This window comes from Phalangium opilio, unplaced genomic scaffold (assembly GCF_054372755.1).
Source record: "Phalangium opilio isolate 3A_F unplaced genomic scaffold, DU_Popi_V2 ptg000082l_1, whole genome shotgun sequence".
NCBI classification, from domain to species: domain Eukaryota; kingdom Metazoa; phylum Arthropoda; class Arachnida; order Opiliones; family Phalangiidae; genus Phalangium; species Phalangium opilio.
Window position 1 is genome coordinate 4,815,778 of NW_028324189.1, and position 15,846 is coordinate 4,831,623.

The 15,846-nt window shown below is 38.9% G+C and overlaps 1 protein-coding gene across 1 annotated transcript; it reads right to left on the bottom strand.

Annotated features, from left to right (window-relative positions):
• Positions 1-2,088: 2,088 nt before the first annotated feature.
• tap (Basic helix-loop-helix neural transcription factor tap) lies at positions 2,089-10,480 on the bottom strand. The gene is made up of 2 exons (XM_089847868.1): positions 9,948-10,480; positions 2,089-3,854 (listed from the first exon to the last, which is right to left on the bottom strand). The coding sequence occupies exon 2, from the start codon at positions 3,828-3,830 to the stop codon at positions 2,952-2,954; it is 879 nt and encodes a 292-aa protein (XP_089703994.1). The 5' UTR covers positions 3,831-3,854; positions 9,948-10,480; the 3' UTR covers positions 2,089-2,951.
• Positions 10,481-15,846: the final 5,366 nt, after the last annotated feature.

A 15,846-nucleotide genomic window follows, 5' to 3' on the forward strand; every position in this document is an offset into this window, starting at 1 on the left:
CCGTTTCAAGCAACGTCAATGGCTCGTGTCCTGACACCAGTCCTTCCACGTGACTCAGACGTCACATTTTAACGCCCTGTTAACCCTGACTTACTCCATGCTTTCATTTACGATTTTGCATGTGGTTTATGAATATTTAATTAGAAAGAGAACATTTGAAATGATCAGTTAACTTTTTAAACCCTTTGTTCAATGGAGTACCAAGGATAGCATAGCATACATTTTGTTGTCGTACTACTTGTAAGGTTTCACGCGATCTCCAATTTCTTAGACGCATACGCCGGAAGCGGTACTTCAAAAAAACAAAACTACATTTCCCACATTTCAAGGATGCAATGAAAGGAAAACCCTCAAAAATAGAACACTCAAAAGCGGTAAAAAAAGACATAAAAAGCACCCAACCTTCGGCAAATACTGACCGTGATTGGGATTTATGGAAGAAAAAAGTGTTGTGTTCCTAGAACTTGATTTTTTCTCACCCCGACATATCGAATTTCTAACAGCTACAAATTTCTGATTCTTCTGTTACGATTGTGGTAGGCCTATTCTAGAGCTAGAGAGTGCCAGGCTATTTAGAGAGCTTTTCTTGTGTACAGACCCACTCGACGGGCTGTATCTTTCCAGCCTTGAATAGGCTTTTTTCACACCATTTTCATCAGATGTAGCCGAATATAACTCTTACCCGATCATCTAGAAGACATTTGCAATGGAACTGGATATTCTATAGAAATTGTATCGAGATGAGAATTGAAAGAAATTGAATAGAAATGGAAAGGAAAACGTTAATATATTATTTCACCTTCAAGTACTTCTGGAGAGGAACAGTGGTATAAATTTTGACTTGGTAAAACGATCGGGAACTTTGGAAAATTTGTTCACCAAATTAAAACTTTTTATTTTAAGTTCTATTGCTACTTCATGGACTTATCTTTATTCTTTTCAAACAAATTAAAGATAAGTTCATGAAGTACCAGTTAATTTAATTAACCATGGAACAAGTTTTTAATATTTACGAAAACAATATTACCATCAAAAAATTACATAAAATCTTATAAAACTGTTAATTCGATTTAAAAAACCTAAAGATTCATTCACTGCATGAGCCATTCAACTACTTGATGGTACAGTATATCCCCATTTTAATCCTACACATTTTTAATGGAACCATGCAGCCAGCTATTTTTTGTTATGAACTTTCTTGGTCAAAATTCTGTTTTTTCCTGCTTTGGGACTAAGTTTTTTCTCACGGTCTCGCCTACGTCTTGGCCTGTGTATAGACGACCGAAAGGAGGTGTATGTATGTAGTATCAAAAGGAAAAGGTCCATGCACGGTTCCCTTCGTCGTCAACCTTAACTACACTTGACACGCGAATGCTCCTGGTTTCTTTCCTCCATCGGAAGAAGTTTCCGGTGTATTCTTTCCAGTACCAGGGCGTGAGTGTAAAGTAAGACCTACTCGAGACTAGGACCCATTCTAAGCCAGCCAGCCAGTAGCGCGCCGTACCTTAAAATCCCCCGCTTCAGTCTTGATTGAAAAGCGATTGATGGTCTATTTCCGAGGAACTTCTATTCCAACGACACTTCTACACCGTTCAGATTGATACAATCAAAAAAGGTATTGGCTTACCTTTGGGTGCCTCTGCGTGATATTTTTTTCTTACCATCATCCATTGTTTGACGTTATTCGGGCGACATTGAATGGCTTTAAGATGTAGGTTAAGTCGCTGTTGATGAAGTGACTGCTACTGTTTACTCGGGTGTCGCGCCCATTCTAACTCCTGAGTTTTTTTGACGTAAAGCTTGCGTTTTTAATGCACTGAACAATTGTTACCAATTCTTTGTGTAACTCGCGCTTCTAAGACCCATAAGTGCTTGTGCAAAGTCTGCGAGCATGACGGCGTGTCAAGAAATTTTAGGAAAAGTTAGTTTTTTACGGTGACAGACTGCTGTTGAACTCGTTGTTTGGTTTGTTAAATGAAAGCGAAACACTTTTGGCATTGAGGTCATCAAGCTTTACTTCGTTACTTTATAGGCTTACTTATATGTTTTTAATATCTATTTAATTTTAATTTTAATCCGAAATTATAATTTGGGATTTTAAAATTAAATATTTATTAGTTTAAATATTGTGCTTAAAATATATCTCGTGATGAAATACATTCAATCATTCAAAATTATAAAAAAAATTTATTCACGGGTTAACAATACGCGATTGAATTTCGGGGAATGATTAATAACCATAATTTTGGCATTTATTAAATTTTTAATTAAGTTCCAATCATACTTATAGAAAAAAATTATTCACAAACACATAAATAAATTGTTGAAGGTATAAAAATAAAAAATATTATCACATATACACTATTGGTTTTCCAAAAAAAAAATAATAATAAAATACAAAATATAGATGCCATTATTTTTCATAAATGTAGAAACTCGTCATTTATTTAATTCGTCATAATACTTATTAGATCTTATATATAAATGTATAAAAATATTATATGACTATAGTATTTCATTTACGGTAGCAAACGTTAAGTTTACGCAATCACTTTGCTGGGAGAAAGGCATTCTTTGGAATTTTCACGATACTGGTTTCTAACTTTTAAATGTACGTATACTTTTCCCCTTACTCTCGATTTCGTGTTAGGGAAAATGTTATAACATTAGTATCAAAAATATTATTGTCCATTTCTTTATATCTACACGTATTAAAAATTAGTACAAGTTCCGCTACTACGATTTTTCGTGTAGCGAGAGCTCCGCGCGGTTGAAAACGCGGCCAAGCGATACGAAATTTTTTCGCGAATTGTATCTTTATTTGTAGAATTCTTTCGTGTCCGACTTTCAACCCTCTTTGGAGAGCGTAGCACCGTACGAAAACGGGTTAGAGAAACGGTCTTTGTATTTATTTGTATTGGGCTTATAAGAATTTTTCAAGGCGTCTCCGGTCATAAATGCTCGTAAGTCGCGAAGCCGCTTTCGTCCGAACAACAAGAGGACTCGCTGTAGTCTTGGAAACTGCCATTGCGCGACGGAGCGTCTAACTTTCCATTAGTACTGGACCAAAAACCGGACGCGTTCGAATTGGGCGAATAGTAACTTCCGCAAGGCGAAGATGCGGAATTCACGCCGGATGGAGTCAATGACGCGTTAGAATGGTAAGGTACCACCGCGTCTCCGCTGGTGTCCATGGCGTTATCGTTAGGCTTCTCAACGACGGCCCGTCCGTCCAACATCTTTACCGTTTCCGATAATGCCCAAATATAATTATGAGCGAACCTGAGGGTTTCTATCTTGGTTAGTTTGGTTTCGTCGGGCATTGAGGGTAAAATACACCGAAGTCTTTCTAGCGCGTCGTTAAGGTTATGCATTCTATTGCGTTCCCTGTCGTTTGCTTTGGTTCTCCTGGTTTTTTTGACCCTCATGATGGCTTGCGGACTTCTGGCTCGTACCCGTGATTTGCTGTAGCGTTTCTTTTTCGGTCCCGACGTACCGTTGTTACCTTTACTTTGGCCTTTATTCCCCCGTTTTGGCGCGTCTTCCAACTTGGCGGTGATGGAGGGTGCGCTGAGGATGGAGGCGTCGGACGTCATAGTGATGTTGGAGTCATCCTGTTGTTCATCGGGTTCGGATTTGATGCGCGTACGCAACATACCGTTCGTATCTTGGGACGTATCAGTGTCCCAATCCAAATCGGCCACCGAGGTACTGTTGGAGGCGGGACCGCATCGACTTCCGAAAGCCGAGACGGGAGAGTCTACCGACCTCGGGTCGTAGACGGATACCTCCGAGGAATCCACGGTGTTTGAGGACAACTCCGCAGTCATTCCTATTTCGATTCCAACATACAACTGTGGAAATACAAGACAACGAAACACGACCATATGTTAATATTTTATTCGTTTCAGCAAAGACCAGAAAAAAGTTACACTAGGGATCTAAATATTTTTATAGGAGGCACTGTATCGAATTGTTCCAATCAGGTTTTTAAGGCGCTACCACCGTTTCCCCCCCTCATTTTTACCAATTCCCAATCGCTTGAAAAAAAGGATCGAAAAGTTACCATGTCGGGGTTTTGACTATCCCATCTTAAAGAAAAGAGACGAAGGGTTAGCTAGCTCGGCAAAAAGTTTAATATTTTCATTTGGGGAGGCATTAGAGGCGGGCCTCTACTAACCCCTTATGATGTTTTTTATTCCATGATTCAAAGATATACGACCTTGCAACGCGGTCTTTATCTTCCCATTTTCTTGTTTCGAGCTTCAACGCGGCCGGACAAGTAAAGATATGTCTGGTTTAATGAAAAAAAAATATATACCCTCGATACCATAGCCGCCGCATCGAGGGCGCTGAGATCTTTGGTAAATTCAAAGATCTCTCCTATAATAATATCAATTCCGCACCAGCGTTTTCTGAGTTTTTTAAAACCCGCGGTGGAGATCTCTTTTAAATCTTTGGGCTTGAGAAGGTGAAAAAAAAAGTTTGGAAAAATCTTTGAAAGAAGTTTTGGTTTCTAAGGGGGGAGACGTAATCCGGGCTTGGATTTTCACTTTACCATCCATTCCAATAGGCATTTACTTCCCAACACGAATGATCTAACGAGCTATGAGAGAGTGTAGGCTTTTCCAGGGTTATATCTACTGAACAATCAATGTGGTACAGTTTTCTAGACGCATCTCGCAACGGCTCAGCGGCTTTGGGCTTGAAGGAAGAATTCTTTCTTTGGAGCGCAAGCGGGACAAGAAGGTCGATCCGTCTCCCTTTCAGGACTTTCTTTTCTTCTTGATTTGATAAAGGACTGTCTGTGCTATGGATACCATGATCCTCAGTAGCGTTCCCATTATAACAATTAACCTCCATGAGAATCTTTGATTTATTAAGCTTACTAGGAAGTTTTGGAATGCAACGCTATCATGATATTCATGAGGAATTTTAATACGAGACCCTGATTTATTTCTAACTTATTTTTCTCTAGTATTTCTGTCAAAATGCAACTGTTTTTGGAAAGAATATTGTAAAGGATTTTCTAAGCTAAATTACAAGTAAAAATATGTGTGTAAGTCTTGAGTGAATTTTATCATGTGGGACAAAAATATCTTAATCATTTTATTTTAGTTAATTTAAATAACCCTTCACCCTAGAAGAAGAACGGATATATTAATATGATTTCAGCTTGGGTTTTAGGTTCTTTCTTAAAGAAGAATGAAGCTGCAGAATTGGGGTTAGGCTTAAGAATTATCGCTTTGATGTACTGGACAAGAATTATTTCAGAATGTCACCAAAACTTACTACGCATGTCAAAAATTATGACCTGTTCTTTAAGATCGGTCGTCTTTCAACAACCCGGTAAAAATGATCTATTTTTATCTGTAAGACGTACGTGTATACGCGTTTAGGTCTCCTTCCAGGGCGGAGGGTGAAAAGGTCAAAGAACCTATTCTGGACTTTCGAAAAGAGCCAAGGGTGACCGTTATTATAAGTTCCCCGTTCCTCCTATATTGAGCTCCTTATACCTCCCTAGAAAATTATCCGACGAAGCCTAAAAATCTTGAAAATCCCTTAGAATGAGAGCTATTTCTGAAAAAGCGCTCGCTCTTCTAAACATTATAAAATCTCTTCTCGGATGCTGCAAGGGGGGATGAAAAAAATTTCAGAATTGAATAGAAAAAGTCAGGGAACGGACAAAATCTTGTTTTAGATCCGACCATCCAACGTGGAGCTCATGAACTCTACTTCGTAAAGAGGGCTGAACTAAGGGCACGGCTCATTGAAAGAAATTCAGCAAGCGACACCCTAGTATCCACCCGAGCATAGAGACTCTCGTGACCCCGGACGGGTCAAACTTTAGCACCCCTAACCCCTAAGGTCCCTCTATGGGGATACCGGGGTATATCTTACCTCAACAACAAACACTCGAACCGAGTAAAGCTCCCTAAAGTTTCGCGTCAACCAAAAGGGACCCGAAAAGAGTTTTTCCGCCGGATTTTTAAAAAAGGGGTCCCAAAAATAAAAGAATTTTTATAAAAAGTAGTCTACTGTGAAATTCACTACGTCTTTTCTATTGGTAGTATGCTGGTTCGTAGGGTTACTGGAATGCATTAGGATAAGCTTGTACTTTAAGTTCTTTTAGATTGGGATGAACTATTTCGAAGTGATGAATCGAGAAGGGCTTATCCAAAGAGCGGGAAATATCTAAAAGGGTCGTGTGCCGGGCGGACAAATAGAGCTCACACTTTTCATATGGGAAAGAATTCAAAAAATATTGGTAAGTTTTTTAGTCGTAGTGGGGTTAAAGTTTCGCGTACATCGTGATACGGCAGAGGTGTGGGCTTTATGGTATTAGAGGCTAAGGTAAGATAAAGGGAGGTGCCGTTTTACCACTCTTATTAAAAAAAGGGTTGGCGAGCGATTAACCCCGCGCTGCTTCTTTCGAATCGGAGGCCCAATTTCTCCACGGATCTGGTATTAAAGCTCTGATAATTCTTAAGAATGGAAGATTTTTGCCTATAGCTATGACAGAAGGTATCGATGAAGGTTCGTTCGATTTTTTTCTTTTCACGCGTATCGTGAACTGTGGAAGAGGTTAATGCTGTTTTTACTCATAGAAAACTTGGTGAAATGTTTGACGTTTCAATAATTCCAAACTTGGTCTGTCAGTTCTCGATAAGGAAATGCTTTTATATATTTTTTAAAGACGTTTATCCGGATAGGTTTACTTGCGAAGACATTTTTTATATGGGAAGATTTTTCTGATTTAATTTTAACCTTTAGTTATCATGCTAGACTATGCATAAAAAGTGCATGGGTTTTTATTTAACTAATGGATGCATGCATTTTTTAATTTGGTTTAGTAATGTGATATATCAGAACAGTGATTAGGGCCATAAACAAACAATTGTACAATACATCTTTTTCAGACGAGGAGGATTAATACCATTTATCTGGAGTCCAGGCTACTTGGTACTGCACTTAGTTCGCCAAGTAGCCTGGCCTCCTGCTGTAAAAGTATAGATCCTCCTAGTCTGAAGACTATGTATACCTCCTATTAGTAAATGAGGTGAAAAGTCCCTCAATTAACTGGTCAAGATAATTTAAGACTTTTTGCAAATCTTTGAAAAAATTTGAGACTTTTTTAAATCTTTGCAAACAATTTCATTCACTTGTATTTAAACTTTCCAAAGCCCTCCATTAGTGAACAATTACCTGAATTCAGGTACATACAGCTTACCTACATTGATATCTATCTAACTACAAGCCTTACAAGTTTCATATTCTCAAACTAGTCCAGAACTCCAGATATAACATTTCCAAATTTTTTGACATTGCATGCAGCCTTTGGATAAAATATATTGAAAACTCGCTTCTCCGGACTAAAATTCTTTGAATGTGGAAATTTTCCGGGCATTATTAAGCCTTAATCCAATTTGATGGACCAATCTGCGTTTATTCAATGTTTATATAACACAGACGTCATATTTGACGTCTACGAGAAAGGTGTCTGATCCCTTAAAGGCGAAAATGAAAATCCCCTAGGAAGGAAAAAATGGATTTAAACAGAAAACTGGTTTCTTATCCTTTGCCTAAATGATCGAATACCTTAATCTACAACCGCTATTATATAAAAGGGCCCAAAAAGATGAAAAAAGGGGACACCTAATGTTAAAACGCCGACAGTTTTTTTTCTTCTACCGCGTTCCATCGTTCTCTTTAACCAAGAATTCAACTGGTCATCATTTAAACCCTTTTTTTAAAACCCCGAGCTGAATTTTTTCCCTCTCCCTCATTGTTGACTTTTCAAGTACCGGTCTTTCGATTGAAATTCTCCGCGTCAAAATACATAGAGCCCTCCTGTTCCCCAGTAGTTTGGCGCCCAAAATTCCCGCCTCAAAACGTATTACTCCTAGAGTGTTGTTTTACGTTCTTGAGCTTCATGTTTTAGGATAAGTATATTTACAGGGGATTACGATTGGAACAATTTTAGAGATAGATAAATGTTTTGGATTCAAAGTAAATTATATAAAAAAGGACTTGGTTTGCCCAAGCCTGAAAAACAAAACGATAAGAGTTTTTTCCAGTTGACTGAAGCGCGGATATTTTATTTTTCTATATAATTTTAAAGACAATCCGTATTTTACTACTCTTTAGAATTTAATTCAATCTCCTGATTTTACTGGTAATGTATTTATTTCCTATAAATTAATTGAAATAAAAAATTACTTATCTCAGATTTTTCATGATTAAATTTTACGAAAATGGAATTGTTGAAAAATCTGAGATAAGTAATTTTTTATTTCAATTAATTTATAGGAAATAAATCCATTACCAGTAAAATCAGGAGATTGAATTAAATTCTAAAGAGTAGTAAAATACGGATTGTCTTTAAAATTATATAGAAAAATAAAATATCCGCGCTTCAGTCAACTGGAAAAAACTCTTATCGTTTTGTTTTTCAGGCTTGGGCAAACCAAGTCCTTTTTTATATAATATCTGTTCCTTCAGTCTGCATTTGTATTAATCTATTATAAAACAATTTTTTGCCTGAAATGCGAAATTTTTCACTTCTAGGACGAGATACGGCTCACAATTCGTTTTAGAACCCGAGCTTAATAGTCAACTTCAAAACCAACATCCTGCCACGATTTTTAAACTATCAAATTCGTATCTTTTACAGTCCACTCTACGATTACAATTATCCATGACACTGCGTTCACTGCCCTTGTACGTTTACAGTGAGTGGCACCGTGGCCAGTTATTTTAATTAAAATACCTAGGCCACAGGTCCAGTTTTAAAAAAAATCCTTATTTCAAAAACTGATCCATCTATCCTTATGCCTTACTGAAGGCTACAGTGAAATATCCATGAAGCGTAAGCTTCTATTATAAATCCATGGCCTAAGTAAGGCAACTTAAGCCTTGGTCGAAACTAACATCTAAAATATAAATTAAAAAGGTATCTTAAGTATAGAATTTCAACCGAGACACATAATTAAACGAAAAATAGACCCGCCAGAGAAATTTTTAATAAATATAGTGTTATATTTATTGAAAAATATCAAGTTAAAGATTCAAGGCGGTGAAAGCCTGAAAGGGCAAATTAGCGTCGTCTACTGTAGAGTAATGAACAATTAGCGTCGTCTGCTGTAGAATAATCTTTTGAGGTACTTACATTTTTAATTAAATTAACATACTTAGACTTAATTAATTTTGATGAAACTTGAAAAAGGCACACCTTGAATAGTTACTTGTTAATTTGAAAGTATTCCGAAACGTAACTTCGCTTTAGTTTTTAAATGATTCAATGTACAGAAGCACCAAAAACCCCATGTTATTCCTATGGGAAAATCGGCGAAAATCTGTGAATTTTCATTTAACATTACGGGAGGGTGTGGGATCTTATCTAGAAGGGCCTACCGGCCCTCTAGAATATGGAAAACCATCCATGTGGTTTTGAGGCCCAATATTTGTTAGGCGTATTTTATTATGCAATGTTTTAATTATGGTTGCAAATGAACTTTTGTCTCTTTGCAAATCATTAGGATCAAATATTTTTTTTGTTCATTTTGCCATGCAAACTCTCAAGAAAAGGTCTTATTATACAAATGACCTCATATTGATATAGCAAGGGCAATTAAGATTGCAAATGAACATTTATCTGATAGCAAATCCTAGGGGTCAAATATTTGTTTTTGGATCATTTTAGAATGAACTTATTGATATGGCAAAGGCTACAAAAAAGACGATATTGTTTAATGCACATTACAACAAATACAAGGGGGTTTCTAACTCGAAGAACGGTACAACTAAACTTTGATTATGGTGTTGCATATTAACTACTACCTTACCCTTACAACTCCCAGCTCTAACAGCTAGGGTCAACCCTAGACAATTATAATTAAGCATTCAATCGCCCACGCATTAATTTTAAAAATCTGGCGCACGCTTACCTTATGGTATTCCGGAGTTTCCGTTAGAAATCCAGTCGGTTCGGGATTCTTGTTAATAGAGCCTACAGCAGCCTAGAGCCTGGGAAGTAGCGTGCCAACCCGGAACAAGTTTTCCACAATTTCCAACGGAGATTTATAGATTTTTTTCCTCTATCTAGTTTTCTATCGCGTCGATGCACGCTCGAGGTATAAAACTGACACCGACCGTCCCTGGTCGTGCTGCTATGGGATATGGTAGCACCTTTGGGAGAGAACTGGGGTCTACTCTATGTATATGAGACCGTGTCGCGAGGAACCCTCAGGCTGGGTCCTTCTCCTGATCAAGCTAGACTAACCTATGCCGACGGGACCTTACCGACGCCGTGCTATATGAATGACGACCCCCTTTATCCTATACGGACCCCCGTTCCGTTTATGGGAGGGATCTATGGGAGCGTGGATAAAAGAGAGAGACTTGTAGGAAAGTCTAGCCTGAAGGGGAAATACGCATGGGTTCGATTTGGCGCTTGCATGCTGCACTAGCGGAGGTACAACCTGCAGACCATCGGAAAAGTTGCCTTTCCGCCAGCTACCACGCGAGTGCTGGGCATGAACCAAAGTATATCAGTTGACGTTCTTGTTGAGACGAATTGAAGTCTTGGGACTTGGGTACTCATTGACAAACGAAAGATGATTAACATCCATAATAATCTTCATCTACGCCCCCACTGGGGTACCTAGAATCAAAATCTTCACCTGACTTACTGAGACAAGCGGGAACTATGACCTACGTCAAGCTCTCGGTAACCAATGATAAACTTATGGAACATATCTTAAGAACTTATATCAGCGTATTTTCTTTATCATCATTACAAGAACTATGATGGGTCCTTGCACTCCATGAAATCCACTTCTGGTATTTGCCCATCTCATCCTACCACGCGAATGGGAGATATTTTTTGAACTCGGGACGGCTTTTTGAAATCGGAGATGATGCCTCGAACTCCTTTGGTCTTTCCAGAGCACCCTGAAAAGAACGTAAAAATTTTGTAGGGAAATTTAATACGCCTTTTCAAAAATACAGGACCCAAGAGAAAAATTTTGGGATGGAAGGGTTCGGATCCGAGCTGTACTTTCATGGTTGGCGCATCATGCAGCAGGGGCAATTTGTATATATTTTCCAAAGGCTTTTGATAAGAAGTTTTAATTTTTGATGCCCACCTTTTTATCCGTTTATAAGGTCTCTTTTTCACCGGATTATCGAAGACTGGTTCCCTCTTGGGTCTAGTTTTTGTTTACGACCGTGAAATAGACGTATGTGGGCCTCCTAACTCTCTCTCTCTCCATAGCTCTTTTTGTGTTTTTAAATTTTTAATATTTTCTAAAGACGTTTGTACGTTGCCAGCGTACGTGTTCTTTGGAATCGAATCTTTTTAACAAATTTTTTCCAAGATTTTATAAATAACGTATAAGTAACAAGATGGCCCAAGGGCTGGGCCTTAATAGTAATTTTACACGGCTCACGTGACCCCCCGTATAGTTGATCTCCAATAAATCGTACAACTAAAAACATTTCTGAAACGCAATCGTGTATCCCCTTAATTTCTAATAACGTCACATTTCAAATAATATTAATGAAACTAAATTGTGCACCCCACTAAAGTATAATTTTTCAAAACCATACGAATCAAATAATGTATCTAAAACCAAATCCTGGATCCCCTAAACCAGAAATCACTATGACCGTAAACCGTCCCCTCTATTTTACGAAACCTAACCTAACCTAACCTAACCATTCAGCATAATCTCTGATGTATCACGCGCATGGTGCCGTTTCTTAAATTTTAACGGAATAAAATTCCGTGTAAAATTAAAAAAGTGCAGTAGTGCACGAAAATTATCATCTTGTTTCCCTTCACTCAAAAAAGCCCGCGAGATTTAAACTACCTTTCTTTCCTCTCTCTCCGAGCGGGATGCCCCCTCTCCCTCTTCCCCCTCTCACTAATATACCAGGCAGGCAGTTCTCTCTCTACGCGGAGCTTCGTATCGCCACCGCGTACGCTAGCGATCTCTCTCTCTCATCGTAAGCGTACGTTTCGCGGACGCGACCGGTTTCCCTCTCTCTCTCATCGTAAGCGTTCGTTTCGCGGACGCGTCCGGGACAGGGACAGGGACAGGGACAGGGACAGGGACAGGGACAGGGGTTTTGGTGCCGTTTCTTAAATTTTACCGTAATTAAAATTACGTGTAAAATTAAAAACCTGACGGATTAAAGAGGCCTTCATTTTGGTTTTCAAAATGTCACAAAAGATGTTATAGTGGCTAATTTTTTATTTCTTATAATCATTTTTGATTCTATTTTTATAAAATTATTATTTTTAATTTTAATGAATGATTGAATTATATCTGTATTCATTCACAAGCGATCTGCAACGCTTGATCTTTTCAGTAACCGTTTTTCCTTAACAGTTTATCATTTTTTAATAAGGTTTCCTTCCGACCAGTTTCCTGTACTGACGTATAACATCTTTATTAAATAAGGCAATTTTAATTGTTGGTTATTCGTACTGAAGCGTTTAGGAATTAGTTTAACGTCGAGGTTAAAGGTTAGGACGTAATTTTAAATCTAAATCTGAGATCTACAGAAAAATCAGAGGAAGTGACTCTAAAATTACTCTCAATATTTTCATTGTTAAAAAACGGTCAAACGTAAGAAAATCACGAAAAATATTTCGACTTGTAATATTTTCTGACATTCATTCATTCATAAGCGTATCTCCTTTAAATCTCTTGTCCAGAATTCGTGTTTTTCTCGCATCTTTTCGCGATATCGTAAGTAGCCTTCACAATTTGTTGATTCTAATCGGTTCAACTTCATCGTTTCAGCTCGGATTCCATAAGGTATCCCCTTCTTCCCTCCAATGTTCATTGAATATATCATAGAAAGAAGAAAAAAAATGATGTACGAAGACTAGCTCGAAGAGCACCCTTTCTTAAACGAAAAAGCGCGGGAACTTTTTATACTTAGGACGCGCTCATGGTTAGGCAGACTTTTTGTAAGAATGAAAATCGTTGGGAAGAAAAGAACATAAAAGGGTGGCCGGGCTCGCGACTCGGGGGTGGAGGTCAAACAATGGCTCGTGGCGCGCGCGTAAGCCATGGGTCCCCGGAAAAAGATTTTTGAGAGACTTAAAAGCCGGTTCCAATGGGACGCTATTCACCTACCCGGCTTGGGGTCTCTTTTCAAAGTCCTAACTATACCTGGGTGCATTTTTCCAGAGAAAAATGAGAAGAGAGAGAAAGAGAGAGAGAGAAAACGCTCAAGAAATCCCGCCTGCATGAACGAACTTCTTGTTCTCCTCGGCTTAAGCCAAAGCTTTTTTGGGAGCCAAGCCTTACTCCCTACGCGATTTTTACCTGATCCAGAAAACTCATTGAGCGTGGGTCCTTGTTCCTGGGTGTAGATGGCTAAAAAATCCGAGCCCGACCCGTAGCGGTTGCCCCGGTGAAGTTTTTTAAGCTTATGGATCTGGGTCACTCGGGTCCCTGAGTTTTTCGAATCGCTTTGGTGTCCGTTCGCCAGTGAACAAAAAAATTCTGACAGGGAATATTAGATACCTTGGTGTGAAGAAAAAAATCATTTGAATGAACATTTTGGACATAAATCTTGCCCGAGTATTTGCATAACTCTTGGGTTGTTAGATTATATGAGGCGTTATGATACGATGAAGGGTATTAGAGTATGTAGATAACTGAACTATGTATTGGAATTTTGTTGGTAAATAAGGTATTTGCATCTATTCCTGTGAATATTGAATTACACAGGGGTGAATTTTAAATTTCTTGTGGTTTTATTATCATCTTCAACTACAGTCATGTCACTGCTGGCAGAAATTCAGAACGACGTGCGTTGGTTGTCCGTAAGGACTATGAAAAACTTAAATAGAATAGCCTTTAGCTTCAGTGTCCTTTAAGATTATAAGTTTTCTACAGTGTTATTGGTTTCTGCCACTGTGCTAATTGGAAAGCCATACTTAGGAAACCTAGCAAACGACAAGCGACTGAAGGGCTAGAGAAAACCATCTGTTAAACTTGAACCCAACGTGCTTGAAGAAATTTATACTAGTACTTTCTTGTATGGGTTTAGATTAGTAAATTAAACAAGATCGCTCTTTAGTTTAATACTCTTTACTCGTAAGGGTCTAGCAGCTTGCACGGAGTTCAAAGCGAAGCGGCGACACGACTCGGATACGAAATCACAGGTGCGTTTTCCAATGCCAAACTGTCCCGCCCACTTGTCGCCTAGCGATACTTTGAATCATTCTTTACATAATTGATAATGTTAGACGCCATACACACTACTTAAAATATTATTTTACAACGCCTAATAATACTTATTTAAACACGGAACTTATAAAGTCAACTCTTTCGGTTCAAAGATCGAGTCCTTTTTATTTCTTCTCGAAATCAGTCCCTAATTTTTTCGCATTACACCGGGAAGTCGAACTCGATGGGCGAGAAAAAGAGGGGTTACCCGGGCAACCGACGGCGATAATCGAAGCCAACAGAAGCTAGGTCTAGGTGAGGGGCTCGTTGTTTACCTGGCGTTCGCCAAAATCCAGCCGAAGCTCTCCAAAATCAGGGTTCAATAGGGCCGCTCGTAGCAAACAAAGTCGCGCGTTACACTCCACCCCGTAACCCTATCCCGGAGTGATCAATGACTATAAAAATCGAGCCCTTTAAACCTTTACGACATTAATAATAAGAGAAGAAAGGTTTTCCAATGCCCAATCAAAGAACCGGTGCCAATGGAGCGCGCCGAATGGACCCCCCAAAAATAGATCTCGTAGTTGGGCTTTCCTCGCAGGCAGACACGTGCCGCAACTACTCCCGTATAGCAACGAGTGTAGAGGAGAGGATGACTTTAAAGCATCTTAATTCGAACCCCTGTTACTCCAAATACGTAACTCGAGGTGAATCAGGACCCCCAAAAAGGGTATGGAGCAAGTTCTTTTCATTAGGTAAACACGACTATTACAGACACGCGTTCAATTTTTTTCTTCTTCCGAAGAGTCAAAAAGAGGTGCTGAAAAGTAGCTGGGTCCTCGTGCTATTTCTTTGCTTTACCCACGCTTTTTCACGCGCTTCGACAGATGCCCTTACCCAAAACCCCTATCGCTTTAAATTTTTTGAAATACTCTTCATCAAATTTTAAATTTATTAGTTTGTTTAATGCGATGGAAATCGATGGATTGAGATATTCCCATAACTGTCAGTAACAGAGTACCTTGGCGTGTGCCTAAATTTACTTAGAAATCCTTTCAAACCCCATACTTTTAATAAAATATAGGCTTACATTCATGTGTCATATCCTTAAAACTTTCACCTATACTCCACTTCTCGTTATAGTTAGCTGTAAATTAATGAAGAATAACTGTTTGAATTATAAACAGGCTTTTAATGCAGTCAATTATACGCGAGTTGTTTCCCCGAAACCTTTTTAATTTGGAACGCTTGTAAAAAGGGTTTTTTCAGGTGTTTAGTCTAAGGAACATCAAAAACGTTTAATAGTTAGTCGGGGCTTGCGTCGGTAGTTTTATCCGACCTCAAAGTTGGCCATATGGCCTAGGGTTCACCGTCTCCGCTTCATTTTACGCCGAGGGGCTCGGATTTATACTGAATGAAACAGGCTATACGTGGATAATACTCGCGAGTACAGCACAGAGCTCGTGCAAGGTTCGCGCGGAGATATACGCGAAAAACACGATTTCGCGTGGCACAGGTTCCACTTTGCACGCGATCAAAATCCCCCTCAATCTCCGATTGGAAAACCCCATGGGTCCTCTACAATCCCCCCCCTTACTGGGTGCTCTGCCCCATTTTGATCGGAGGACCCTTTAGGATCCCTTCTCCATTCAGG